This window comes from Scyliorhinus canicula, chromosome 12 (genome assembly GCF_902713615.1).
Source record: "Scyliorhinus canicula chromosome 12, sScyCan1.1, whole genome shotgun sequence".
NCBI classification, from domain to species: Eukaryota; Metazoa; Chordata; class Chondrichthyes; order Carcharhiniformes; family Scyliorhinidae; genus Scyliorhinus; species Scyliorhinus canicula.
Genome location: NC_052157.1, coordinates 66,023,581 through 66,050,735, shown reverse-complemented (window position 1 = coordinate 66,050,735; position 27,155 = coordinate 66,023,581). Strand labels below are relative to the sequence as shown.

General features: G+C 46.9%; 1 protein-coding gene across 13 annotated transcripts in view; it reads left to right on the top strand.

Moving 5' to 3' along the window:
• Positions 1 to 25,932, top strand: part of LOC119974368 — a 60,789-nt gene extending 34,857 nt beyond the window's left edge. For 8 of the 13 annotated variants that reach the window (XM_038813149.1, XM_038813148.1, XM_038813141.1 and 5 more), the window contains 5 exons: positions 149 to 350; positions 1,377 to 1,505; positions 5,366 to 5,513; positions 5,607 to 5,704; positions 14,576 to 15,045. In XM_038813149.1, coding sequence (XP_038669077.1) covers positions 149 to 350; positions 1,377 to 1,505; positions 5,366 to 5,513; positions 5,607 to 5,704; positions 14,576 to 14,785 — 787 coding nt within the window. In that variant the 3' untranslated portion in view covers positions 14,786 to 15,045. Of the gene's footprint in view, positions 1 to 148; positions 351 to 1,376; positions 1,506 to 5,365; positions 5,514 to 5,606; positions 5,705 to 14,575; positions 15,046 to 25,452 lie in introns of those variants that run through there. The other 5 variants (XR_005462498.1, XR_005462497.1, XM_038813144.1 and 2 more) reach the window with 5 other exon arrangements.
• Positions 25,933 to 27,155: the final 1,223 nt, after the last annotated feature.

Genomic DNA, 27,155 nt, shown 5'->3' with positions numbered 1-27,155 from the left:
CTGTTTCCCACCCTGGCGTCAGCACATAGTCTCCCGAACGGAGGTGCCTTGATCAGAAAGTATATTTCCAGAGCAGACAAGAAAATGGTTAGTTTGAACAAATACATCTTGAGATCTAACTGTTTCTTCCCTGCCTCTACTTTGGCAGTGCCGTCGAAACTCTGAGGAGCCATCTGTGTATGTATAAACCTCCGGAAAAATGTGTGGATTGTACAAACATCTTGCTGTTTGGCATGATAGGAGCTGGTAAATCATCCACCATTAATACATTCCTCTCTGCCCTGGATCCAGATAGAAGAACAATGAACTGTGCCCCAACTGGACAGCATCCTGGCTCTGTCACACTCAAGGTACCCTCACCCACGTGTTTTTAAAATTTAATTCTTTAAAAATATGTATTGTGGCTGTATTGTGGCAAGGCTGGCATTTATTGCACATCCTTTGTAACCCTGATACAAAATGGAGGCTTCGTAATCACACTGACTGAGACTGGTGCTTTATTCATAGATCATAGAATTTACAGTGCAGAAGGAGGCCATTTGGCCCATCGAGTCTGCACCGGCTCTTGGAAAGAGCACCCTACCCAAGGTCACCACCTCCCCCTGTACCAATAATCCAGTAACCCCACCCAACACTAAGGGCAATTTTGGACACTAAGGGCAATTTATCATGGCCAATCCACCTAACCTGCACATCTTTGGACTGTGGGAGGAAACCAGAGCACCCGGAGGAAACCCACGCGCACACGGGGAGGATGTGCAGACGCCGCACAGACAGTGACCCAAGCCGGAATCGAACCTGGGACCCTGGAGCTGTGAAGCCATTGTGCTATCCACAATGCTACCATGCTGCCCCATTCGAAGGTTTTTAAAATTGTACTTAAATTCTGAAACTGCTCTGATCTCGCCCTCTATGATTAGTCCCATACAGCAGCCTTTACATGATTGTGCTATAAATTGATTTGTTATATGAGGCAGGATTATGAGTTAGAGGTTTGTGAGTTCAAATCTCATTCCGGAGACTTAAATACAATTATTCACATTCCCAGTGCCAGTACTAGGAGGGTTCTGTGATGTTTGAGGTGCCATCTTTTGGATAAGACATTAACCAATGTCATATCTGTCCCCTCAAGTGTCTGGAAAACATCCTACAGCCACTATTTTGAATAGCGGACTTCTTCCCAGTGACACTAAAACAGACAATCTAGTCATTATCTCAGCGCTTTTTGTGGGTGCTCTTTGTGGAGAAATAAGCTCCCATATTTCCTATGTTACAGCATTAATCACATTGGAAAAAAACTACTTATTTGGCAATATGGTGCTTTAGAGTGTCCTGAGGTTGTGAAAATGCACATCTTTTTAACAATTATTTAACAGCTTACATCCTACAAGTCAAACTCATTGAAGTTTTGGGACACGGCTGGTTGGAATTCATCGGATGATCCAGTTAAGATAAAGGAAGTGTTCAGGATGATCCTGGAAGGAAGGGTGCCATTAGGAACCAATGTGAGTTTACCTATTTCATGCTTTTAAGATGTACTATTTTTGATCATCTCATGAAATTCAAAATGCCTTTTGGAATGAAAAAGAAACAATATTGACCTATTAAGACTCCCTTTAATCAGTAGTGGCTAAGCTGATAACACTGTCACCTCCAACAACAGGTTGTAGGTTCAAACCCCCTCCAGTGATCAGAGCCCATAGTGCAGGAACTGGAGAAGTGTTGTGCTGTCAGACTGAGACACGATCTACCCATTCAGCTTTCCAAACCACAACCACATTATTCCATGCACACATGTGGCACAGGTGCAGTTCCAAAGTTGTGTAACTTGGCCTCTAGTATACCTGGTAAGGATCTCACTTTCCCACTCCATGAATTCAACACTCGTGTTGTGTTCACCAACAACTAACGTTCCCAGATACTTTCCCAATCCATGAATTGAGCACTCAGGTTGTGTTCACCAGCAACCAAAGTTCCCAGATACATTGACAAAACTGACATCTGTAAACTCTCGCTCTCTCGTCACTTTAGTCCCGACAGTCCAACCAACCGAGCAACACGCATGGTTCACAGACTGGTCCTCTAATACAAACTCTCAGCTCTTTAGCATACTTGAGCTATTCGCGCTGCTTGTAACATTCGGTCTCTTTTAACTCACACCTGCAGAAACCTTGTGTGAGTGTTTTCTTACTGCCAAGCAAGAAACTGATCTATTCGTAGAGTGCTTTGTTTGCTTCCACTCACATGAATTCTGAATTATATGTACCTGCTCAGACCAGCTGCCACAGAACAAGCTGGAACACAACAGCACCCCAATTAGCTTTCATTCCTGTGGCAACCTCAGTTTAACTTCTCAGAACATAACGATTTCATAAAGAGGAATCCAGTTATCCCTCTTTCCAAAATGCCCTCTGTGCTGGCTCAGAACCACAAAATGAAGGAAAATGAAACCATCTTCAGCCACCATAAGAGTGCCTTTTATCCTCGGAAATCAAAGTTTTATTCCAAAGTTTTGGGAATTCAACGCACTGGAATGAAGCCATGTGATATATATTTATTTTTGCAACATTGGATGCCTTGTGGTAATATTACTGAAATTTCATGTTTTAAATATCTATAGGAAAAGTTGTCAAAAGGGGGTGTTGATTTATTTGTTAGCCAGGTAGAAGTCTTTTTGGGGGAAATATTTTGTAAGTCTAATATTAACTGTGTATATGTAATCTTGTGTGTTAAGTTTACTTTTGTTAATTAATTGATGTAGGAGCTTGCTAAGCTTCCCTTGCACTTGCCAGATCATAACAGTTCGATTTACACACACTCAAAAATCCAGGTAGCGGAAGTGGGGATTTGTAATGTAGCCCCCCAGTACATTTTCATGATAAGTGGCGGGGGGGGGGGATAAGGTAAAGAAAGAGGTGCTGGACAAAGACCACCGTCAAAAATAAGAATTATTGTTTCACGTGACTCAAAAGTCCAATGTGTATTCTTCAGAGAGGTTAGCCACCTGAAACTGATGCAGTTTTCCAGTAGCCCTAACTTTCACGATAGGAGAGGCACATGGAGATGAATCAGGTCTACAGTTGGCATTCGAATGGAAGTTCATACATTCCATTAGATGAGGGCCAGGCAATTTAAACCTGGACAGAGCTCTGATTCTACTGCTGTTTGTTGATGGAAAATGGCAGATCGCTTGGCTTCAGCGCCACACAACAATGTTACAAGTTCTAACAGCTTGGGGGGGGGGTCGTCATGTGATAGCACTCCCACTTCTCCCCTTGGTTCAAGAGGTTTCAGGGCCCCTTTGTCCTCGCAGATGTATCAAACCAATGGTCAGAGCTTTGCCTTAGAAAATGAAATGCATCTTTGTGCATTTCCTTTGAATTAGAGGTCTGCAGACAAGGGGGCATTAATGCACCTTTATAGTTAATACGATTCTGCTACTTTCTGAAGGCTAGAACTTCCTTTTTGTGTGGGCTTACCTAGTCGGTCAGTGTAAACCCATCATCCATTTAAAAGATAAGAATTTTATTTGGTAGCCAGGATGATATATATTTACAATCCTGGATAAAAACCTGACTATTTTCAAAACTGTGAGGAAAGGTTGTTGTATCACAGGAATGGCAACACTGGTTAAGAGGTAACTTTTATCTTAAAACAAGCTTTAAAAACAGAATTAACCACATTAACAACAGAAATAGCTTTACAGTTACAAAGTAAAAGAAGAAACTTGAACTTTTTAAACCTGCCACTATATTCCAATGAAGCAAACCAATATAGTTCAAATACAACTCATGAATAAAGTTAACAACCAGGTTTACTTGTTTTTCCCTGTGCAGTATCTTTGGAGAGAACCTTTCAGGATCAACAATGAAACATCTCTGTTCAGATTGAAATCCTAGGGAGAACTAACTTTTCAGACAGATCTTGCTCCTCCCCTTAATTGCATCATCAGTACCCAAAGCACAAGGCATTCTTTGTCTCCACCCACAAGACGTCCCATGACCTGTTTAGCCAGGGCCATCTCAATACCCCTCACATTACTTACACCCCAGTTGTTCTTTAAAAATAAATAATATTCCATTAGCTAGCTAGCAGTAAACAAGTAAATGGTTCTCAAATCTATTAGTAGAACACTTCACCTGCAAAATCAATGACTACCTCCCTCTTAAAATCCCTTCTCACAGCTTTGGCAAGCATACCAACTGTATGCATCTTAACCTAGGTTTTAATAACATTACTGAAAATATATAAAATATGGCAATATCTTGCATTCATCTCAATATATGTTTCTATGTCTTTTGGGCACGACAGTAATCTGAGCAAAGCACATATTCAGAGCAAAATATAGGGAATAGTCAAGTCATGGAACATATCAGAAAAGAATAGAGAATAGTTATGGAATAATACACAGGTCAGAACAATACAATTGAGAATCATGCAGTAGTATAATAATCTTTATTGTCACAAGTAGGCTTACATTAACACTCCAATGAAGTTATTGTGAAAAGCCCCTAGTCTCCACATTCCGACACCTGTTTGGGTACACAGGGAGAATTCAGAATGTCCAAATGACCTAATAGCTCTTATTTTGGGACTGTGGGAGGAAACCGGAGCACCCGGAGAAAAGCATGCAGACACAGGGAGAACATGCAGACTCCGCACAGATAGTGACCCATGCTGGAAATCGAACCTGGGACCCTGGCACTGTGAAGCAACAGTGCTAACCACTGTGCTACCGTGCCACCCATAAACCTTCGTACGGACACACTTGGAATATTACGCACAATTCTGGTCACCACACTACCAGAAGTGGAGGCTTTGGAGAGAGTGCAGAGGAGGTTTACCAGGATGTTGCCTGGTCTGGAGGGTGTTAGCTATGCTGAGAGGCTGAATAGTTCGGACTGTTTTCATTAGAACGACGGAGGTTGAGGGGTGACCTGATGGAGGTTGAGGGGTGACCTGATGGAGGTTGAGGGGTGACCTGAAAGAGGTCTCCAAGATTATGAGGGGCATGGATAGAGTAGATGGGCAGGCATTCCCAGGGTGGACGGGTCAGTCACCAGGGGGCATAGGTTTAGGGAGTAATAGAAACATAGAGAATAGTCCAAGAATATCACACAGGGACAGAGTAATTGAAACATTCAAATGCACAGAGAAAGAAATTATGGGAGGAAGAGATGGAATAGAGTTCAATGGAGCGGGAGGACGACCTTTGATCGCAATAGAATTGGTGAATGAAATGAATGGGCCTTGTTTGATGGGACTAGGGACCTCTCCATTTGCTTTCGCCTTTGTTCCGAATAATTGTGAATTTTTATGTCGCTGGTAGCTATTTGTATAGCCAATTGACTTTTCTTTAATTTAGTTGAAAGATTTCAATCCTGATGCAAATGCAGATGTCATTCCAGAAAATGTAATTCATGGAGTTGCATTTATTGTTAACACCTTTACCATGGACAACATTAAACTGGATTTGTTGAAGGTGTTTCAGGATCTACAAAATATTGCCAAGAGTAAGTCTTTGTTTTGCTCTCTGCTGATATAACCCTTGTCACCATTCAATTTGATACTTAACAATCATATTTATGACAAATGTATTTTTTCAGACATTTACAACATTGTGATTGGGACAAACTTCGAACGATTAAGGATACCAGCAAAAAGCTATAATCACATTTATGAAAATAATAAACTAAAACGGAAGGTAATTGAAGTGTTTTCATTTGTGGAATCAGATGTACTGATACAATTAAAATACAATGATTCACAGGATGTGCGCATCACTGAAGCTTGGAATCCCTATTCCATTTGGAGGTGGTATTGAACCACTAATCCATGTGTTGTAGGTACACTTGTAGCGCTGTTAGGGAGGGGACTGCAGGATTTTGACCCAGCGACAGTGAAGGAACAGCCAACATATTTCCTCAACACTTTGTGTCTTATTACTTTGTGCCAGTGTTCACTCGTGAGAGGGACAGTGTGGGTATAAAAATCAGGGAGAGGCAGTTCTGAGTGGTTTGGCAGGCTTATAGGTCGACAAATTTCCAGGGCCAGATGAAATGTATACCAGGCTGCTGAGTGAGGCAAAGGAGGAAATAGCAGGGGCGCTGGTAATAACTTTCCATTCCTCTCTGGCCACAGAAGAGGTGCCCGAGGACTGGAATATAGCCAATGTGGTAGAAAGGAGGAAGGGATAAACCAGGCCAGTCAATCTATCACAGTGGTGAGGAAATTATTGGAAGCAATTTGGAGGGTCAGAACTAATCTGCATTTGGAGAGGCAGAGATTAATCAAGAACAGTCAGCATGGTTTTGTTAAGGGGAGGTCATGTTTGACCAACTTGATTGAGTTTTTCGAAGATATGTATATGATAGAAATGTATTTAATGTAGTCTCCTTGGACTTCAGCAAGGCTTTTGATAAGGTCCCACATGGGAGACTGATAGCAACGGTAAGAGCCCATGGTATCCAAGGAAATTTGGCAAATTGGATCCAAAATTGGTGGGGTGGCAGAAAACAGAGGGTGATGGTCAAGGGGTGTTTTTCCTGACTGGAAGCCTGTGTCCAATGGGGTCCCGCAGGGATCAGTTTTGAAGTCCTTGCTGTTTGTGGTTTATATGAATAATTTAGATACGAATATCGGAGGGTTGATCAATAGGTTTGCGGATGATACAAGAATAGCCTTCGATTACAGGGGGATATAGACGGGCTGGTCAGATGGGCTGATCAGTGGCAAGTGGAATTCAATCCGGATAAGTGTGAAGTGATACACTTGGGCAGGACAAACATGGCAAGGGAACACATAATAAATGCAGGACCTTGGGAGCACTGATGATCAGAGGGATATTGGTGTGTATGTACACTGGTCCCTTAAGGTAGCAGAGTAGGGGCGGCACGGTGGCACAGTGATTAGCATTGCTGCCTGCGGCGCTGAGGACCCGGGTTCAAATCCCGGCCCTGGGTCACTGTCTGTAAGGAGTTTGCACATTCTCCCCGTGTCTGCGTGGGTTTCACCCCCACAACCCAAAGATGTGCAGGTTAGGTGGATTGGCCACGTTAAATTGCCCCTTAATTGGAAAAAATGAATTGGATATTCTAAATTTTAAAAAAAAGGTAGCAGAGTAGGTAGATAGTGGTTAAGAAGGCATATGGTATACTTGCCTTTATTAACCAAGGCATAGAGTTTAAGAGCAGGGAGGTTTTTCTGGAACTGCTAGCGTATTGTGTGCAGTTCTGGAATCCACATTACAGGACGGATATGATAGCACTGGAAAGGGTGCAGAGGAGATTTACCAGGATGTTGCCTGGGCTGGAGAGTGTTGGTTATGAAGAGAGATTGGATAGACTTAGGATTGTTTTCCTTGGGGCAGAGGAGACTGAGGGAGGACATGATAGAGATGTGTAAAATTATGAGGGGCATAGATAGAGTAGACAGGAACAAGCTTTTCCCCTTGGTGGAGGGGTCAATGACCAGGGCGCCGAGATATCAGGTAAGGGGCAGGAAGTTAAGGGGATGTGATGAAAAACATTTTTACCAGAGGGTAATGGGAGTTTAGAATTTGCTATATGAAAGGGTGATGGAGGCAGAGACCCTCATGACATTTAAGATGTATCTAGATGTGCACTTGCGATCCCAGGGCATACAAAGCTGGGCCAAGTGCTGGAAAATGGGATTAGAATGGTTAGGTGGTGGATTTTGACCGGCGCAGATGCGATCGATGTGCCGAAGGGCCTTTTCTGTGCTGTATGATTCCATGACTCATTAAAATAGTGTGAGACTTGGAGGGGAATGTACAGAAGGTGGTGTTGCCATGGGGCTGCAGCCTTTGTTCTTCTAGGTGGTAGAAGTCGAGGGTTTGAAATGTGCTGTTGAAGTATCATAGAACATAGAACAGTACAGCACAGAACAGGCCCTTCAGCCCTCAATGTTGTGCCGAGCCATGATCACCCTACTCAAACCCACGTATCCACCCTATACCCGTAACCCAACAACATCCCCCTTAACCTTACTTTTATTAGGACTCTACGGGCAATTTAGCATGGCCAATCCACCTAACCCGCACATCTTTGGACTGTGGGAGGAAACCGGAGCACCCGGAGGAAACCCACGCACACAGGGGGAGGACGTGCAGACTCCACACAGACAGTGACCCAGCCGGGAATCGAACCTGGGACCCTGGAGCTGTGAAGCATTTATGCTAACCACCATGCTACCCTGCTGCCCATCCTTAACAAGTTGCTGCAGTGAAACTTGTAGATAGTGTTAGCCTCTGGCTGCTGTTGAGTAAAGAGTCAAGAGATCTGCTCCTTTTCCCAAACACCTTTATTTTTCCTTCAACACACACTGCACCAAAACCTTATCACATCACATGCTTCAAAGGCCACCTGCAGCCTCTTTACATATCAGTGCCAATTATTGGATCAATGAGACATGTAATTGGAACTGAATCCATTCCTCAACAGTCTCCCCTTCCTTGGAGAAAAAAAATAATTTGGTGAAACAAAATTTTAAGAAACATGCAATTTCCCTCTTTTTTTTTGAAAGGAAAAAAAAAAAACAGTCCTAGAAACAGGTGCCCTTCATTAACAATATCTAAAAGTTTCTGTGAACTAGCCCCTCTTTTCGTTAAACAGTCGGACAATTGATAGCTACTGTCGACCCATTTAATTTTTGCTGTCTCCCCTCTGTCCAACATCTGCTTCAAACTTGCGAAGTCTATCTTTAACCTTTTCTCATTGACACTTTTTGTAGAGTGCACATTTTCCCACACGGATTTATTGTCAATGTGACACTCAATGGGTATGTTAATCCAAATCCCCTAATCCCAAAATTTCTGTCAATATCGGAGATATACAAAAGGTCATATCCATCGCCTCTACAAGACTTAATGACTCAGCAGACAAAGTGCTTTTGACCACTCTCCTTATTTTCCTTGTTTCCCACATAAGAGGCAAAATTTACCATTGTTCCCCAAAAGGAAAATTATAAAACTTCCTGCGCTTGAAACCCCCATCAATTAAATTTGCATTGGACGCATCACTATGAGTTTCAAGTGCCGAAGAACCGGGAACCTCAAAACACTCCTGCATTTTTAGTTTGACCAACGCTTTATTTGCTCTCATTATGTCTTCCACTTTAGGATAATTCATTTTTGTACTTAACTGTAAGACATCAAAACTAACGTCCGGTCCAGTTTGTCTAACCAATTCAGTTGCCCAATTAAACTTTGCAGTTGCTCTTTTTACATCTTTGAAACGATTGCGTCTTTTTGTGAAACCTGACTACGACTAATTTCTATTAGGCTGATGCTCTCACCGGAAGCCTGACTGCTAACCCTGAATTCTTTCCTCAAACCAGAGATTACAATAGCTTCGAAATTACTAGTTCCACCCCACAAAAAATCATCAACATGCATCATAAAGATGCCAGAAAGATTTCCCTTATGGTACCAGTAAAACATTGCCACATCTGCTTTCAACTGCCAACAGCCTAACTTTAACAAAACTGAACTTACCGAAAAATACCAGACTCTAGACGCATCATTTAATCCATATACACATTTGTTCAACTTCAAGAGTACCCCTTCTGTATTAGCTGCATCTTTAGGAGGACGGAGAAAAATGTCTCTCTCAAAGTGCTGCCTCTGCAAAAGGGCAGCTTTTATATCTATAGATTTGCAGTCCCGTGCCTTTGTGGCTAATAGAGTCAAGAAGATCTTTAAAATAACCTTTCCTGCCGTAGGTAAATCTACTCTTAAATCCTGATCTTCTAAGTTTTCTTCAAATCCACTTGCCACAAGCCTAGCCTTTGCCTTATAAGTTCCATCTGGAAGAATCTTTTCTGTGCAAATCCATCTGTGGGATAGAGCTCTTTGTTCCCTTCCGTATACCCAAATTCACTCCAACTATGCAGTTCTTGCTGTTTAGCATCTTTGATAACTTTTTCAAGTAATTTATTGGAGGCCACCAAAATCGCACGCGCATGTGGGCTTCTACTCCTGGTAGCATTCATAGTCTTGACTAACCTTGACTAACTATGTTCCCTATCCCGCCTGGTATCTCGTTCTGTACTGCTGCTGCTTGATCTTTCCCTTCTGCTGTGGGATATCCTTTCAATAGTTCTCGACCTTTTCCTGTGAACCTGTTCCCTATCCGATGTACTATCTGAACTGGCACTGCGTTTCTGTGCCCTCCGTTTTTGAACTTCTGTGTTCCTCATCCATTGTCTTGACTCCCTCCCCTGTATGTTGTACATTCAACCAGTGGCCTTCCCTGATCCACTAATAACAGTTGCATCCTTCCATTGACTAGACCCTTCAGGCAAGTATAACACTTTTTTACCAACTTTTGGCAGTTGTCCTTTCGGAAAAATGGCTTGTTCTAATTTATCAGAGTATTGTGTTCCTCTACAGAAATCTTGTCTATATCAGTTAACTGGTCCTCATAGTTCTGTAACACATGCATACCAGATGACCCTGGTTCCTCATCATTGCTGTCTGCTCAGTCTAAATTTGTAATCTGTACCCATTATCGTTGATGAATGTACCCGAACAGTCTGACTGCCATGTTGCAAACTAATTGTTTTGCTATCTGTGCCTATGATCTTCCCTGGGCCTTTCCATTCATTAAAATTGTCTCTCTTATAGTATACTATGTCTCCTTACTGAAAACGGTATTTGATGGTTGTACATTATGCCTTAAAAGCTCTGTGAATTCTTTCAGAGACTTCTGCTTCCAAAAAAGCTTTTCTACTGCTATGTAATTCGTTTAAATGATCAGTAAAGGCAGAGCTAATTGTAATCCCTTCCCAAGATGGAGGCTAGTCATCCAAAATGGATGGAATTTTAGGATTTCTACCAAACACTAATTGATAGCCCCCAACCATCTGCAACGAATTCTTTGCATGTACCACCTATGCTAAGGCTGAATTTAACTTGCAATTTGGTCTGTCTGCCAACATTTTCCGGAGCATGTCATCTATTTCCGCATGGTTTCTTTCACACACACCATTACTAAAAGGGCTTTCTGCAGCCGTATTCATAACGGTGATATTTAGGTTTTCACACATATCCCTAAACTCATCATTAGCAAATTCTCCCCCCATTGTCTGTAAGGAATTGTCAGTGGGCCCATTCCTCTCCCTATCCATTTTCCATGATCTGATCCAGGATTACTCTGTTTTCTTTACTTCAATGGTTGATTGATTAAATATGGTTGCTAAATCTACAAAATGAAAAATAAATATATTGTTAGCTTTATCCCAGATCTTAAGGTCCATGGCCACAATGTCGTTAAAATCTCTGGCCAAAGGTAGGGTTTCTCTCGGTCGTGATGGTGTCCTTCTGTACTTCCTACAAACCTTACAGCGATCACTAACCTGTTCTATCAGTTTAGTATAGTCTTCATCCCTTAACCCTGCATCCTTAAATACATTTTTCAGCCTCCGAGGAGATGGGTGCGCAAATTGCCTATGCAATTTTAATACAAGAAGCTTTTTTCATTTCATTTCATTTCAATAACACATCCTTAACAACTGCACCCAAAATATTATTTGTGAGTAATGGAGTACAATAGTGTCCCGACTGCGTAAATTGTAAGTCCACCGTCTTTCCAAAAACTGTTGCCTTATCCTGTTCCAATAAGGTATCATTATCTGCAAACTTAACTCCTGTCAAAACCAGGAGCTTATCCATATTGGACACTCCATTGGGGAAATGGCAAAGACATTGAACAAATATTTTGTATCTCCAGAAATAGTGGGGATCCAAGTGGCTAATAAAAGTGAGGAATTCACAATTATTAATACAGTATCAGCAGAGAAAATGTATTGGAGAAAATAGACAGAAACTTGATCAATTCTCACCGCCTGATGGCCTCGATCCTCGTTCTAAGACGTATGGTTGTAGTCATAGTGGATGCACTGGTTATGCTTTTCCAAAATTCCCTAGATTCTAGAAGAGGTCCAGGGGATTGAATATTGGCAATTGGAACATGACTGTTCAAGGAAGCAGGGAGAGAAAACCGCTAACTGAAGGCTCCGAATCTTCCGATGAGTGAAATTGCTGCTACACTCCTACTTCTATGCATCACAACAGAGCTTGGCATTTCTGGCCTGGTCGCTCACCCCCGGCTTCAGAGAAGAGCGGTCTTCCATTGAACTGTTTCCTCAGTGCTGGATCGTTCTGAGGTGCTGGCAGGATGGAGGGTGGTGGGAATGGAAGACAACTCATTTCCCCATTTATGGGACTAGTTGCTGAATCCTAGTAGCTATTTACTAATTCATTCAACACCTTTGGGACATATGAGTGAACGGGTGAGCGGGTAGAGAGGGTGATGTGAATAGGGTGGCAGATGGGTGAAGTCGGTAGGGTGTGTGAGTGGGTAGGGGGTTCGACAGGTCAGGGCGGGTTGTCAGGTTTGTTTGGTGGGGCAGTCGAGGGGGTCAGTGGTGGTTTTAAATGCTGAGGAATAGTCAGGTCAGACGGTGGCATAGTGGTTAGCACTGCTGCCTCACAGTGCCAGGGACCCAGGTTAAATTCCGGACTTGGGTGACATAGAACATAGAACAGTACAGCACAGAACAGGCCCTTCAGCCCTCAATGTTGTGCCGAGCCATGATCACCCTACTCAAACCCACGTATCCACCCTATACCCGTAACCCAACAACCCCCCCCTTAACCTTACTTTTATTAGGACACTACGGGCAATTTAGCATGGCCAATCCACCTAACCCGCACATCTTTGGACTGTGGGAGGAAACCGGAGCACCCGGAGGAAACCCACGCACACAGGGGGAGGACGTGCAGACTCCACACAGACAGTGACCCAGCCGGGAATCGAACCTGGGACCCTGGAGCTGTGAAGCATTTATGCTAACCACCATGCTACCCTGCTGACTGTGTGGAGTTTGCACATTCTTCCTAAATTTCGTTGGTTTCCTCCAGTTTCCTCCCACAGTCCAAAGATATTCACCATGGGTGGATTGGCCATGTTGAATTGCCCCTTAGTGTCCAAGGATGTGTAGGTTAGTTGGGGTTATGGGAGCAAGGGAGGGGGCAGGGGAGTAGGTCTCAATATGCTGCTCTTTCAGAGGCCCATCAGTGTCGACTTGATGGGCCGAATAGCTTCTGCGCTCTAGGAATTTTATGTTTCTATAGTTGTGGGGATGGGGCGGGGGGGGGGGGGGGGCGAGGGGGCAAGGGGAGAGGGGTGTAAGAGGGATAGTTGGGGGTTGGGGTGTGGAGGGTGTCAGTTGTCTAGTTACCAGGAGTTAGACTAGGATTTTTGGATAAACTTTCCAAGTCATGATTGAGATAAAAATGTCGGAACTCTCCAATTCTAACTCAGAGTTAGAGACATTTTCAAAGGGTCTGGGGAGTAGGGAAATTGCCCATTGGAAGTTCAATCCTTCCAGGGAATTCCCACAGAGTCACTGCATTGGGACTGCCACGAGGTCCCGAAGTGCATCTTGAGGGTTGGAGTGAGGGGAGATATGTCTGGTCTCTGACAATCCAGAGACCGGAAGGTCTGACAGTTGAAGGAAAAAATCTTTGGAATTTATAGAGTCAACGTGGTTTTACAAAATGGAAATCATGTTGCCAATTTATTTTTTAGGATGTAATTTGTTTTTCTTTATTCTTTCACGGGATATCAGCATTACTGGTATGGCCAGTATTTGTTGTCTATCCCTATTTGCCCTCAAAGGTGATGGTGAGTTGTCACATTGAACCACTGCAGTCAATGTTGAAGTTACACCCAAAGTTGTTCTAGGAGGAAATTCCAGGAATTTGGCCCAGTGAAGGAATGGTGATTAATTCTAAGCCTGGATGGTGCAGAACAAGTAGGCTGATTTAGCCTGGAGGGTAGCAAACTTCTTGAGTATTGTTCGAGCTTTACTCATTCAGGCAAGTAGGGCCGTATTCCATCACACTCCTGACTTGTATGGTGTAGATGGTGGACAGGCTTTGTGGAATCAGGATGTGAGTTACTTGCCACAGAATCCTCTCAGCCTCCGATTTGCATTAGTAGCCACAGTGTTGTTATGACTGGTCCAGTTAAGTTTCTGGTGAATGGCAACCTCCCCAGGTGTTAGTGGGGTATTCGGCTATTTAATTGTGATTCAATGTGAAGAGGTGATGATTCGAGTCTCCCTTATTGGAGACAGCCAATGTCTAACATTTGTGTGGCACGAATTTACTTGCTACTTATCAGTCTGAAGGTTGCCCAATTTTTGCTGCATTTGAACATGGACTATTTCAGTCTATGAGAAGTTGTAAATGGTACTGAATGCTGTGCAATCACCAAGTTTAAACTTATGATGGAGAGGTAGTCGTTGATGAGACAACTGAAGATGGTTGGACCTAGGACACTACCGAGAGGAGCTTCTGCAGTGAGCTTCTGTAGTCGCTCTGGGAATGTACGAAAAGCAACAGCTAATTTGTGCACAGCAAGCTCCCACAAGCAGCAATAAGTGGCTAGATTTTGTTTTCGTAAATATTGGTTCAGATTAGTAATGTAGAACATATAATCATCTTCACTGGCTCATAATTACCTGTTTCTTTCTGTTTTTCTCTTAGTTTGCAAAGTTGTCAGACTATATTGGAATGAAAAAACGCACCATGTTTGTCATTTCGAATGAGTGGAAAGGTTATAAGATTGAGAAGACAAAATGTGTTCTTGCTTTGTACATACTGAAAAATATGGTCAGAAAAATAGACCCTGGGCAGGATTCTTCGTTGGCTGACGCCGCAATCGGGAAATGCAATTGGGCGGAGAATCAGTTTTGAAGCAGAAATCGTGGCAGGTGCCAGTTTCAAGCCAAATCGCAATTCTCTGGTGCCTCGACAGCGACATTCCAGGACACACTTACAGTAAACACCATTGGCATATCATTAGCAGGCCTGACCCGGTATTCTCTGGAGTCTCCGCGATGCCCCGCCTCCACTGGGACTAATTTCCGACGGTGAGGTTCACTTGTGCTTTTTAAAAATTGGGAATGCAGTAGAATTTATGAAAGAGAATAAACTGATAGAAGGATGACCTTGAATTTTGACTGTGGGGAACTGATCAATGCTCTGTAAAACTTTTAACTTTTGATTTGCGATGCTCGGACCTATTTCGGAGATTCAGTTTGTTTCTTTTTGTTTTTTTGGTTCTGTTTGGAGTTAGGTTAGTATATAGTACTTTGTTAAGGGAGGAGGGATGGGCCGTTGTGCTCAGACCTTGGGAGGGATTGGGGATTGTTGGTTTGTGTTTGCTTCATGCCTTTGTTTCGATTGTTTGCACTAAGAGCAGGGGGGAAGGGAACCAGCCGGGGGGGTGAGGAGAGATGCTAGGCACCATAGAACATAGAACAGTACAGCACAGAACAGGCCCTTCGGCCCTCAATGTTGTGCCGAGCCATGATCACCCTATTCAAACCCACGTATCCACCCTATACCCGTAACCCAACAACCCCCCCCTTAACCTTACTTTTATTAGGACACTACGGGCAATTTAGCATGGCCAATCCACCTAACCCGCACATCTTTGGACTGTGGGAGGAAACCGGAGCACCCGGAGGAAACCCACGCACACAGGGGGAGGACGTGCAGACTCCACACAGACAGTGACCCAGCCGGGAATCGAACCTGGGACCCTGGAGCTGTGAAGCATTTATGCTAACCACCATGCTACCCTGCTGCCCGGGCCAGGGGCGGGGGCTTCCAGGCTAGCTGGGAGGGCTAGTCACGGAGCAAAGTGGGGCGTGATCTGAAGACGGGGTGGGGGTGGGGGTGGAATGGGAGGGGGAGTAGGGGGGGGGGTGGAATGGGAGGGGGAGTTGGGTGGGGGGTGAACGAGATCGCTGACGGGGTGGGGACTTTCAAGGAGTGGAAAAGGAGGGTTGATGACGGCAGTTGGCCGAGGGCGGGCCAGGAGAGGTGCGGGACATGGGCCGAAGTTAGCAAAGGAAAGGCCCAGCGGTCGCAATGGAGGTTAGATGTGGGGCTGCTAGCGGAGGAAGAGGTGTGCGAGCGGGTGAGGAATGCCATTCGGGGATGCATAAGGATCAATGACACGGGTGAGATCTCAGCAGGGTGGTATGGGAGACACTGAAGGTGGTTATTAGGGGGGAACTCATCTCAATTCAGGCCCATAAGGAGAAGGCTGAGTGGACGGAGCCAGACAGGCTAGTAGGCGAAATCTTAACAGGTGGACAGGAGGTATGCGGAGTCTCCGGATGATGGGCTTCTGAAGGAGCGTCAGAGACTACAGCTGGAATTTGGGCTCCTGTCCGCAGGTAAGGCGGAGGGACAGCTGAGGAGGGTCAAGGAGGCGGTCTTTGAATATGGGGAAAAGCTAGCAGGATGCTGGTGCATCAGCTGAGGAAACAGGAGGCGGCGAGAGAGATTAGGAAAGTAAAGGACACAGCGGGGGAAGGTGATTTTGGGCCTGGCGGGGGTGAATGATGTATTTCGGGAATTTTACAGTAGACTGTATAAATCGGAACCCCCAGCCGGGGAGGAGGGTATGAAGCGATTCTTGGGGGGGGGGGGGGGCTGGAATTCCGAGTGTATATGAGGAGTTGGTGGAGGTCACAGATGGGTTGGGGGGGCAATGCAATCGGGTAAGGCCCCGGGACCGGATGGATACCTGGTTGAGTTTTACAAAATGTTTTCCGGGCTGCTGGGGCCGTGCCTGGTAAAGGCTTTTAATGAGTCCAAGGAGATGGGAATGTTCCCCCCAACATTATCGCAGGCATCGATTTCCCTTATAAAGCATAGAACATACAGTGCAGAAGGAGGCCATTCGGCCCATCGAGTCTGCACCAACCCACTTAAGCCCTTACTTCCACTCCAGTCCATAACCCAATAACCCTCCTAACCTTTTTGGTCACTAAGGGCAATTTATCATGGCGAATCCACCTAACCTGCATGTCTTTGGCCTGTGGGAGGAAACCAGAGCAACCGGAGGAAACCCACGCAGACACAGGGAGAATGTGCAGACTCCGCACAGACAGTGACCCAGCGGGGAATCGAACCTGGGACCCTAGCGCTGTGAAGCCGCAGTGCTAGCCACTTGTGCTACTGTCCTGCCTAAATCTTGAAGCGGGATAAGGACCCGGAGAGCTGTGGATCATATAGGCCGATCTCCCTTTTAAATGTGGATGCAAAATTGCTGGCAAAGATTTTGGCCACACGCATAGAGGATTGTGTCCCAGGGGTAATAGGGGTGGACCAGACGGGGTTTGTGAAGGCACGTCACCTGACGTCCAATATTAGACGGCTCCTAAACGTGATAATGATGCCGGCGGAGGGGCGCGAGGTCAAGGTGGTGGCAGCCATGGATGCAGGAAAGGGCTTTGATTGGGTAGAGTAGAAGTACCTGGGGGATGTCCTGCAAAGTTTTGGGTTTGGGCAGGGATTCGTGGACTTGATCCTGTTGCTGTATCAGGCACCGGTGGCGAATGTAAGGACCAACCGGATCCGGTCAGAGTATTTTAGTCTGTGTAGGGGAACAAGGCAGGGGTGTGCACTCTCCCCACTACTGTTTGCCCTGGTCATAGAGCCTGTTGGCAATGGTGCTTAGGTCATCGAACATTTGGCGGGGGATAGTGAGGGGTGGGGGGTGTGGAGCATAGGGTCTCGCTCTATGCGGATGATTTGTTTCTTTACATAACAGACCCGTTGGGGGAATTGCTGGAATTATGGAGATACTGGAGGAATTTGGTTGGTTCTCAGGTTACAAATGAAACGTGAGCAAGAGTGAGGTATTCGCGATCCAGGCTTGGGGACAGGAGAGGAGGCTGAGAGAGATGCCGTTTAAAGTAGTGGGAAGGAGTTTTAGGTACCTGGGGATTCAGCTGGCAAGGGACTGGGGTCAGCTCCATAAGTTAAATTTGGGCAGGGCGATTGAGCAAATGAAAAGGGACTTCCGCAGGTGGGACGTTCTCCCGCTGTCATTGGCAGAGAGGGTACAGACTGTGAAGATGACCTTCCTCCCAAGATTGTTGTTTGTGTTTCAATGCCTTTGAATTTTCACCCCTAAGGCATTTTTCAGGAAGGTGAACGCAGCGATCTCGGGTTTTGTATGGGGTGGGAAACCCATCCCTGATGATGAAGAAGTCCTTCTGGAACGGAGGTGCGGGGAGGGGGGCTTGGCCCTTCCGAACTTTATCAATTATTACTGGGCAGCTAATATATCGATGGCTAGGAAGTGGATAGTGGGGGAGGGGTCGGTATGGGAGCGAGTGGAGGCATGACTCTGGAGGCTCTATTAACTGCACCTCTGCCGTTCTCGCCGGTTCGGTACTCGAAAAGCTCAGTGATAGTGGCAGTGGCAGCCCTGAGGGTGTGGGGGCAATGGAGGCAGCACATGGGACTGGAGGGGGCGTCAGTGTAGTCACCGATCTGTGATAATCACCGGTTTGCTCCGGGGCGGCTAGACGGGGGCTTTCGGAGGTAGCAGCGGGCAGGGATTGGGAGATTTGGGGATCTCTTAATTGAGGAGGGTTTCCCGAGCCTGGAGAATTTAGAGAAGTTTGAGTTGCCGGGTGGGAATGGATTTCGGTACTTGCAGGTACGCGACTTTGTTCGGAGGCAGGTTCCAGGCTTTCCTCGCCTCCCACTAAGGGGACTACAGGATAAGATGATGCCAAAAACAGGGGTTGGGGAGGGGATGGTCTCGGAAACATATAAGGAATTGATGAAGTGGGAAGGGGTCCCAATTGGGGAGGTGAAGAGGAAGTGGGAGGAAGAATTGGGAGGGGATTTGGAAGTCTGGCTATGGGAGAAGGTCCTGAGGAGAGTCAATTCATCCTCGTCACGTGCCAGGCTTGGCCTGATCTAGTTCAAGGTGGTCCATAGGGCTCATAGGACTGCGGCCCGGATTAGTAGGTTTTTCGAGGAGGGGAGGACAGGTGTGGGGGAAGTCCGGCGAATCACGTACTCATGTTTTGGGCGTGTCCGAAGCTGAGGTGTTTTGACAGGGATTCTCAGCTGTCATGTCATAGGTCCTAGAAGGGAGGGTAACTCCGAGTCCAGAGATGGCAATATTTGGAGTGTCGGAAGATCTGGGAGCCCGGGATGGCGGGGGGGGGGGGGGGGGGGGGGGGGGGGAGAGAGAGGCCGACGTTTTGGCCTTTGCCTCCCTGGTGGCCCGCAGACGGATTTTGCTGGGTTGGAGGGACTCGGAGTCTCCAAAGTCAGGAGTGTGGGTTAGTGACATGGCAGGGTTTCTCAGGCTAGAGAAGATTAAGTTCGCCTTAAGGGGTTCAATGCAGGTGTTTGCTCGGAGGTGGCAGCCGTTCATCGACTTCTTTAAGGAAAACTGATCGTCAGCAGAAGGTGGGCGGGGGGGCGTTAGAGAAAAAGGGAGACATGGCAGTGAAGAATAAGGGTAGGGAATCTGATATATGGGTCGTCAGAAGGTAGGGTGGGGCAAGTTGGGTATGGCAATGTAAGGTTGTTGCGTGTGTTGGACCGCTCTGTTGTTTAGAATGTTAAAATTATAAATGCTTCAATAAAATGTTTTCTAAAAAAAAAATTGTGAAACAAGCGCCGTGGCTTCTGAGGGAGAGGGTGTATTGAAAGTGTTCAACATCGCCATAGTTTGCTGACAGTCGTGCTGTTCGCCGGGTGACTTCTGCCAGGTCCGGAGGGAGTAGTGGCGGGTGGCCAGGAGGTAAACTGTGGGGTTGGGGTGGACGGGCACGGAGCACCATTGCTGTGGCCTGCAAAGCAGCCATGCCACTGACTAGCCAGTGTGAACTTAGGGCCACAGATCGTATGGGTATCCCCCAGGGCACCCCCCTAGGTGCCATCTGGCTCCAGCCGATCCATCAGCGGGATGGGCGAGCTCCAGCGCCATCTTGTTGTCTGCAACGAGTGTAATGTGTTGATATGCAGCTGCAGCTTGTCAGCCTCTCGAGTGTCAATCATGAACTCGGCGAATCCCGCACCGTTTCTCATTGGAATCGATTGTGTTCCACGTGGCACCGGTGCTAGCCCCTCCACGGTCGCTGAATTGGTCCAGGTACCCGCCAGTCGGAAGTCCACGAATCCTGCCCCAACATCAACACATGTCTGAGGAACGGAGAATCCCGCCGCTTATCTTCAATGCTTAAAAGGCAAACTTGATCTTAAAAGAGAACTGTTTGAGAGATCCTAGGTGGGATTCTCCATCCCGCCCCACCCCTTTTCTGGTGTGGCGCACCCATGCCACCAGTGGGATCCTACATCCCGCCAACCGGCCAATGGGGTTTCCCATCGGGAAATCCACGGGCGCGTGTGCGCTGCCGGCGAAATGGAGGATCCCGCCGATGGGAAAATCCAGCCCATATTCCTGTACATAGAAACTGAGTAAGTCTACTTTAAATGTCTTGATATGAAAATCCATGATTGATCGATTCCTAATTTGTGATTTAGAAGTTAGCAGTTAATATAAAAGCAAAAAAAAAACAAAAATGCTGCAAAACTGAAATAAAAAACAGTAAATGTAGGAAATACTCAGCAGGTAGGCAGCATCTGTGGAGAGAGAAACAGAGCAAATGTTTTTGGTTGAGGAGGATCTTTCTTCAGAATTGTAAGTTTCCCTCCGACCTGAAATGTTTACTGTTTCTCTCTCCACAGTGATGCATGACCTGCTGTGCATTTCCTTCAGTTTCCATTTTGGGGTGGTGGTTTGTGAGGGTTCTGTATATTTGTCCTCCAGGAAACATATGTAATAATAGAATTGATTAGCACAGGAAAAGGCCATTCAATCTATTGTGCCTGCTGACCCTTTGGAAGAGCCATTCAATCAGCCCAACTCGCACCTGCTTCTTCCACATAGCCCTACAAATGTTTATTTTCAACTCCTTTTGAAAGCTCCTATTAAATCTGCTTCCACCACCCTTTCAGGTAGGACATTCCAGATCATAACGACTCACTGTGTGTGTTAGTCACCACTGATTGTACAGTAGTTGTAATGATGATTATTAGAGGTAATACGGTGAGACTCCTGTACTATAGGTATGGGGGTAAATCCCTGCCTGCTGGCTCCATTAATTTATTAAGCAGATATTACAACGATGAAACTTTGTATCAAGCCTGATCACCAACAGCTGAACCCTCAAGCAGCCAACTCTACGTCGGCCTTCGACCACTGGCTAGCTTGCTTCGAAAGCTACCTCAGATCATCGACTGAACAACCCTCGGATGCACAGAAGCTCCAGGTCCTGTAGTCACGGGTGAGCTCCGATATTTTTCCCCTTATCCGGGATGCGCCCACTTACACTGAAGCAATGGAGCTTCTGAAAGGACATTATATTCGGCCGATCAACAAACTCTACGCCAGACACCTCCTGTCCACGAGACAGCAACTCCCCGGTGAGTCATTAGATGATTTATGGCGATTTCTGCACATCCTGGCGAGGAACTGTGATTGCCAGGCAATTTCAGCTGTCGAACATACGGAACTTTTAATCAGGGACGCTTTTGTTACGGCATGGGGTCAGCGTACATCCACCAATGCCTATTAGAAGGGGGTACGCTCGACCTCGCGGTGACCAGACAGCTCGCAAACTCGCTAACAGTAGCCTCCCGTAACGTACAGTCGTACGCCCCCGATCGCACGCCACCCTCGTGGACATCGTGGGCCCCACCAGCTACCGCCCCCAGCCCATCGCAAGCCTGCACTGCTCGGCAGCCAGCCAACTCCGGGGGGCCCAAATGCTACTTCTGCGGGCAAACCAAACACCCCCGGCAGCACTGCCCGGCGCGGAGTGCAATCTGAAAGACCTGTAGAAAGAAGGGACATTTTGCTGCTGTGTGCCAGGCCCGGTCGACCGCTGCAGTTTCTAGGCCCAGCGTTCCTACACCCCCAATGTGCGACCCGTGGGCGCTACCATTTCCGTCCCCGCAGACCACATGCGGCCCTTGGGCACCAACATCTTCCAGCACCAGGCGCAGCTCGCCACGATCACCCTCGACCAGTCCCGGCCTCGCAACCACGACTACGGCGAAAGTCGATGGGCACAAGACTTCCTGCCTTCTTTGCTCCGGGAGCACAGAAAGCTTCATCCACCCCTCTACGGTAAGGTGCTGCTCCCTTGCGGCACACCCCGTTACCCAGGGAATCTCCCTGGCCTCCGGATCCCATTCCGTGGAAATCCGGAGGTACTGTATCGCCATACTCACCATCCAGGGCGTAGAGTTCAGCAACTTCCAACTCTACTTCCTCCCCAACCTCTGCGCTGACCTGTTACTCGGACTGGACTTCCAGTGCAACCTCCAAAGCCTAACTCTAAAATTCGGCAGACCCCTACCACCTTTCACCGCATGCGACCTCACGACCCTTAAGATCGACCTACCTTCCCTGTGTGCAAACCTTACCCCGGATTGCAAACCCATCGCCACCAGGAGCAGACGACACAGTGCCTAGGACAGGACCTTCATCAGGTCGGAGGTCCAGCAGCTGCTGCAGGAAGGCATCCTTGAGGCCAGCAACAGCCCCTGGAGAGCCCAAGTGGTAGTAGTAAAGACTGGGGAGAAACACGGGATGGTCATCGACTACAGTCAGACCATCAATCGGTACACGCAGCTCGACGCGAAGCCCCTCCCACGCATATCTGATATGGTCAATACCAGGTCTTTTCCACAATGGACCTGAAATCTGCCTACCACCAGATCCCCTTCCGCAAGACGGACTGCCAATACACTGCGTTCGAAGCAGATGGCCGCCTTTACCATTTCCTTAGGGTTCCTTTTGGCATCACTAACGGGGTCTCGGTCTTCCAAAGGGAGTTGGACCGAATGGTTGACCGGTACGGGCTGCGGGCCACCTTCCCTTACCTAGATAACGTCACCAGCTGCAGCCACAACCAGCAGGACCACAATGCTAACCTTCTCAAATTTCTTCACACCGCCAAACTCCTTAATCTCATGTACAATAAGGAGAAGTGCATGTTCAGCACCAACCGCTTAGCCATCCTTGGCTATGTTGTGGAAAATGAAGTTCTAGGGCCTGACCCCGACCGCATGCGCCCCCTCATGAAACTCCCCCTCCCCCAAGGCCCTGAAACAATGCCTGGGGTTTTTCTCCTATTATGCCCAGTGGGTCACTAACTATGCGGACAAGGCTCGCTCACTCATCCACTCCACAGTTTTCCCCCTGATGGCTGAGGCCCGCCAGGCCTTCAACCGCATCAAGGCAGACATCGCCAAGGGCACAACGCACGCGGTCGATGAGTCCCTCCCTTTTCAGGTCGAGAGCGATGCATTGGACGTCGCTCTGGCCGCTGCCCTCAACCAGGCAGGCAGACCGGTGGCATTCTTTTCCCGCACCCTCCATGCCTCCGAAATTCAGCACTCCTCTGTCGAAAAGGAGGCCCTAGCCATCGTGGAAGCTGTGTGGCATTGGAGGCATTACCTGGCCGGCAGGAGATTCACTCTCCTCACTGACCAACGGTCGGTTTCCTTCATGTTTAACAATACGCAGCGGGGCAAGATCAAAAATGATAAAATCTTACGGTGGAGGATCGAGCTTTCCACCTACAATTACAAGATTTTGTATCGCCCTGGGAAGCTCAACGAGCCCTCCGATGCCCTATCCCAAGGTACATGTGCCAGCGCACAAGTGGAGCAACTCTGGGCCCTACACGATGGTCTCTGTCACCCGGTTCTTTCACTTCATAAAGGCCCGCAACCTGACCTACTCCATTGCAGAGGTCAGGGCTGTCACCAGAGACTGCCAGGTCTGCGCGGAGTGCAAACTGCACTTCTACCGGCCACTGAGCGCACCTGGTGAAGGCCTCCCGCCCCTTTGAACGCCTCAGCATGGACTTCAAAGGGCCCCTCCCCTCCACCGACCGAAACACATACTTCCTGGTCGATAAGTACTCCCGATTCCCCTTCCCCATCCTATGCCCCGATATGACGTCTGCCACGGTCATTAAAGCATTCAACAGCATCTTCGCTGTTCGGTTTCCCTGCTTACATCCACAGCGACTGGCGATCCTCCTTTATGAGTGATGAACTGCGTCAGTTCCTGCTCAGCAAGGACATTGCCTCGCGCTGGACAACCAGCTACAACCCCCAGGGAAACGAGCAAGTGGTGAGGGAGAATGGGACTGTCTGGAAGGCCGTCCTGCGGCCCTGCGGTCTAACAGTCTCCTGGTCGCCCGCTGGCAGGATGTCCTCCCTGACACGCTACACTCTATCCGATCACTACTCTGCTCCGCAACTAATGAAACCTCCCATGAACATCTCCTTGCCTTCCCCAGGAAGTCTACCTCTGGGGTTTCGCTCCCAACATGGCTGGCAGCTCCTGGACCTGCCCTCCTCCGCAAACACGTGCGGATCCACAAGGTGGACCCGTTAGACGAAAGGGTACAACTACTGCACCTGAACCCGCAGTAGACGTACCCTGACGGGCGCCAGGACACAGATCCCCACCCATGGCCCACCACCCGACACCCCCCCCCCCCCCCCGTCCGTCCGATTGCCCCGGCGCCACCCACCCTCCCCCCAGCGCACCTCACTACAGCCCCCACCCCGGGACGATCCGTCCTCCCACTGGTTCCACCCGGGGATCAAGACAAGGACAACATGCTCCTGGAGTCGCAGGCGACCAAGTCGGCGCCCCAATCACCACCAGGACCGAGGCGATCTCAGCGGAGGATCAAGGCACCTGACCAGCTGAATTTGTAAATGTCGCCTGAACTGTAAATTTTTCACCAAACTGTAAATTTTTCCACCACCCCCACGACTCTTTTTTAACAGGGGGTGAATGTCGTAGTCTCCACTGATTGTATAGTAGTTGTAATGATGATTATTAGAGGTAATACGGTAAGGCTCCTGCACTATAGGTACGGGGGTAAATCCCTGCCTGCTGGTTCCGCCCAGTAGGCAGAGTATAAATGTGTGTGCACACCCGAGCTGCTTCCATTCTGGTAGCAGCTGCAGGAGGCCACACATCTCTGCTTAATAAAGCTTTGATTATTCTCTACTCTCGTCTTGTAGTAATTTATAGTGCATCACTGTGTAAAATAAAATTCTCATCTCCCCCTCTGGTTGTTTTACTTCAATCTGGGGCAAGTGCATCTTTCCTGAGATAAGACATCCAAAGGTGTGCACCTGCTTCATGTGTCTAATTTTCTCCTGGTCTAATGATTTGGGCATTGCTGCCAAGGCCAGTCCTCGTTGCCCATTCCCAATTGCTGTTGAGAAGGTGGTGGTGAGCTGCCTTCTTGAACTGCTGCAGTCCTTATGTTGTAGGTACATCACCGTGCTGCTCGGAAGGGGGGTCTACATTTTTCCCCCCAGAACAGTAAAGGAATGGTGATATATTTCCAAGTCAGGATGGTGTGAGACTTGGAAGGGCAGCTTGCCTGTAGCAGTATATACTGATTGCAGCTTTTGTAACCCTGTTTATACATTCAATATTTGACTTGTTTTGTTCTTTGAAATTCATTTTAATTCTTGTATCATTAAAGCCTATTCACTGGGAAGATGACACCTTTTCTACATTGACCACAATGAGATTTTATGAGAAGTGGCTGAAATATTTTACTGTTTTTATTACCAAATGGACACAATGGGCTGAATGGCCTGCTTCCGTGCGGTGGATCACAATGGTTACAAGTATAAATCTGAAAAATATTGCATACCTTCAATGTACTATTGTATTAAACTTCCGATGGACCAAAGAGCCTCTTCTGTACTGTATTTTCTATTGTACTAGGTTTTTTTTCTAATACAGGGGACTGGATTCTCCGGTTGCTCTATGTTGCTCAGCTGTTAGCCCCCAGCCAAATGGGGAATTGAAGGCCGTTTTGCACAAGTGTTCCTCACCATTCCCACGCCGGCGTGGAGGCAAAGTCTCCAAATCGGAGAATCCAGCCCAGGATTTCGTGCAGACCCTTCCATTAGGCAGAAGGTACAGAAGTCTGAAGACCCGCACATCCAGACATAGGAACAGCTTCTTTCCCACAGCTACAAGACTCAACGACTCCCACTTGGACTGATCTGTTCCCTGTAAGAACACTATTCACAATGCCCTATGCTGCTCTTGCTCATGTATTTGCTTTGTTTGGCCCCTTGTTCCGCATTGTAACCAATCACTGTTTGTCGATGTACCATTTGTCAATGTTCTCTGTTGATTATTCTCTTTGTCTACTATGTACATACTGTGTACGTTCCCTCAGCCGCGGAAAAATACTTTTCACTGTACTTTGGTACGTGACAATAAATGAAATAAATTAATCAATAGTCACTCTTTCACAAAATACTTGAATTACCTGCAAATGCTCACATTCAAAGCATTGTCTTGCATCTTTGACTTTATATATATATATTTTTCTGAAATATACCTCTTTATTCACCTGAGGAAGGAGCAGTACTCCAAAAGGGCAGCACGGTAGCATTATGGATAGCATAATCGCTTCACAGCTCCAGGGCCCCAGGTTCAATTCCGGCTTGGGTCACTGTCTGTGCGGAGTCTGCACATCCTCCCCGTGTGTACGTGGGTTTCCTCCGGGTGCTCCGGTTTCCTCCCACAGTCACAAAGATGTGCAGGTTAGGTGGATTGGCCATGATAAATTGCCCTTAGTGTCCAAAAATTGCCCTTAGTGTTGGGTGGGGTTACTGGGTTATGGGGATAGGGTGGAGGTGTTGACCTTGGGTAGGGTGCTCTTTCCAAGAGCCGGTGCAGACTCGATGGGCCGAATGGCCTCCTTCTGTACTGTAAATTCTATGAAAGCTAGTGTTTGAAACAAACCTGTTGGACTTTAACCTGGTGTTGTAAGACTTCTTACTGTGCACACCCCAGTCCAACGCCGGCATCTCCACATCATGACCAAATACTTGAGCAGAACCAGAACTGTTTTGGCAATGTGTAATGAAATAAGAAACTCTTTCTTCTGAGTGTTTGTAAAGTTCTCACTAATTACCTACTTAAATGTATTATACAAAACGGGGATTGTCAGGTTTATTTTTTTTTAAATGCAAATAGTAGCTGAAAATGCACTGATTGCAGTTATAACTACTGAAGTATTTTAACATTCCGAACGGACATCCAAAATACTTAATTCAGGTCCTGTGTGCTTATTCATTGTCAAGTATTTGTTGGTAATCTATGGTTTTGTAAACAGATATTTTTCAATTCAAAAATTGTTCAGTATATAGAACATAGAACACT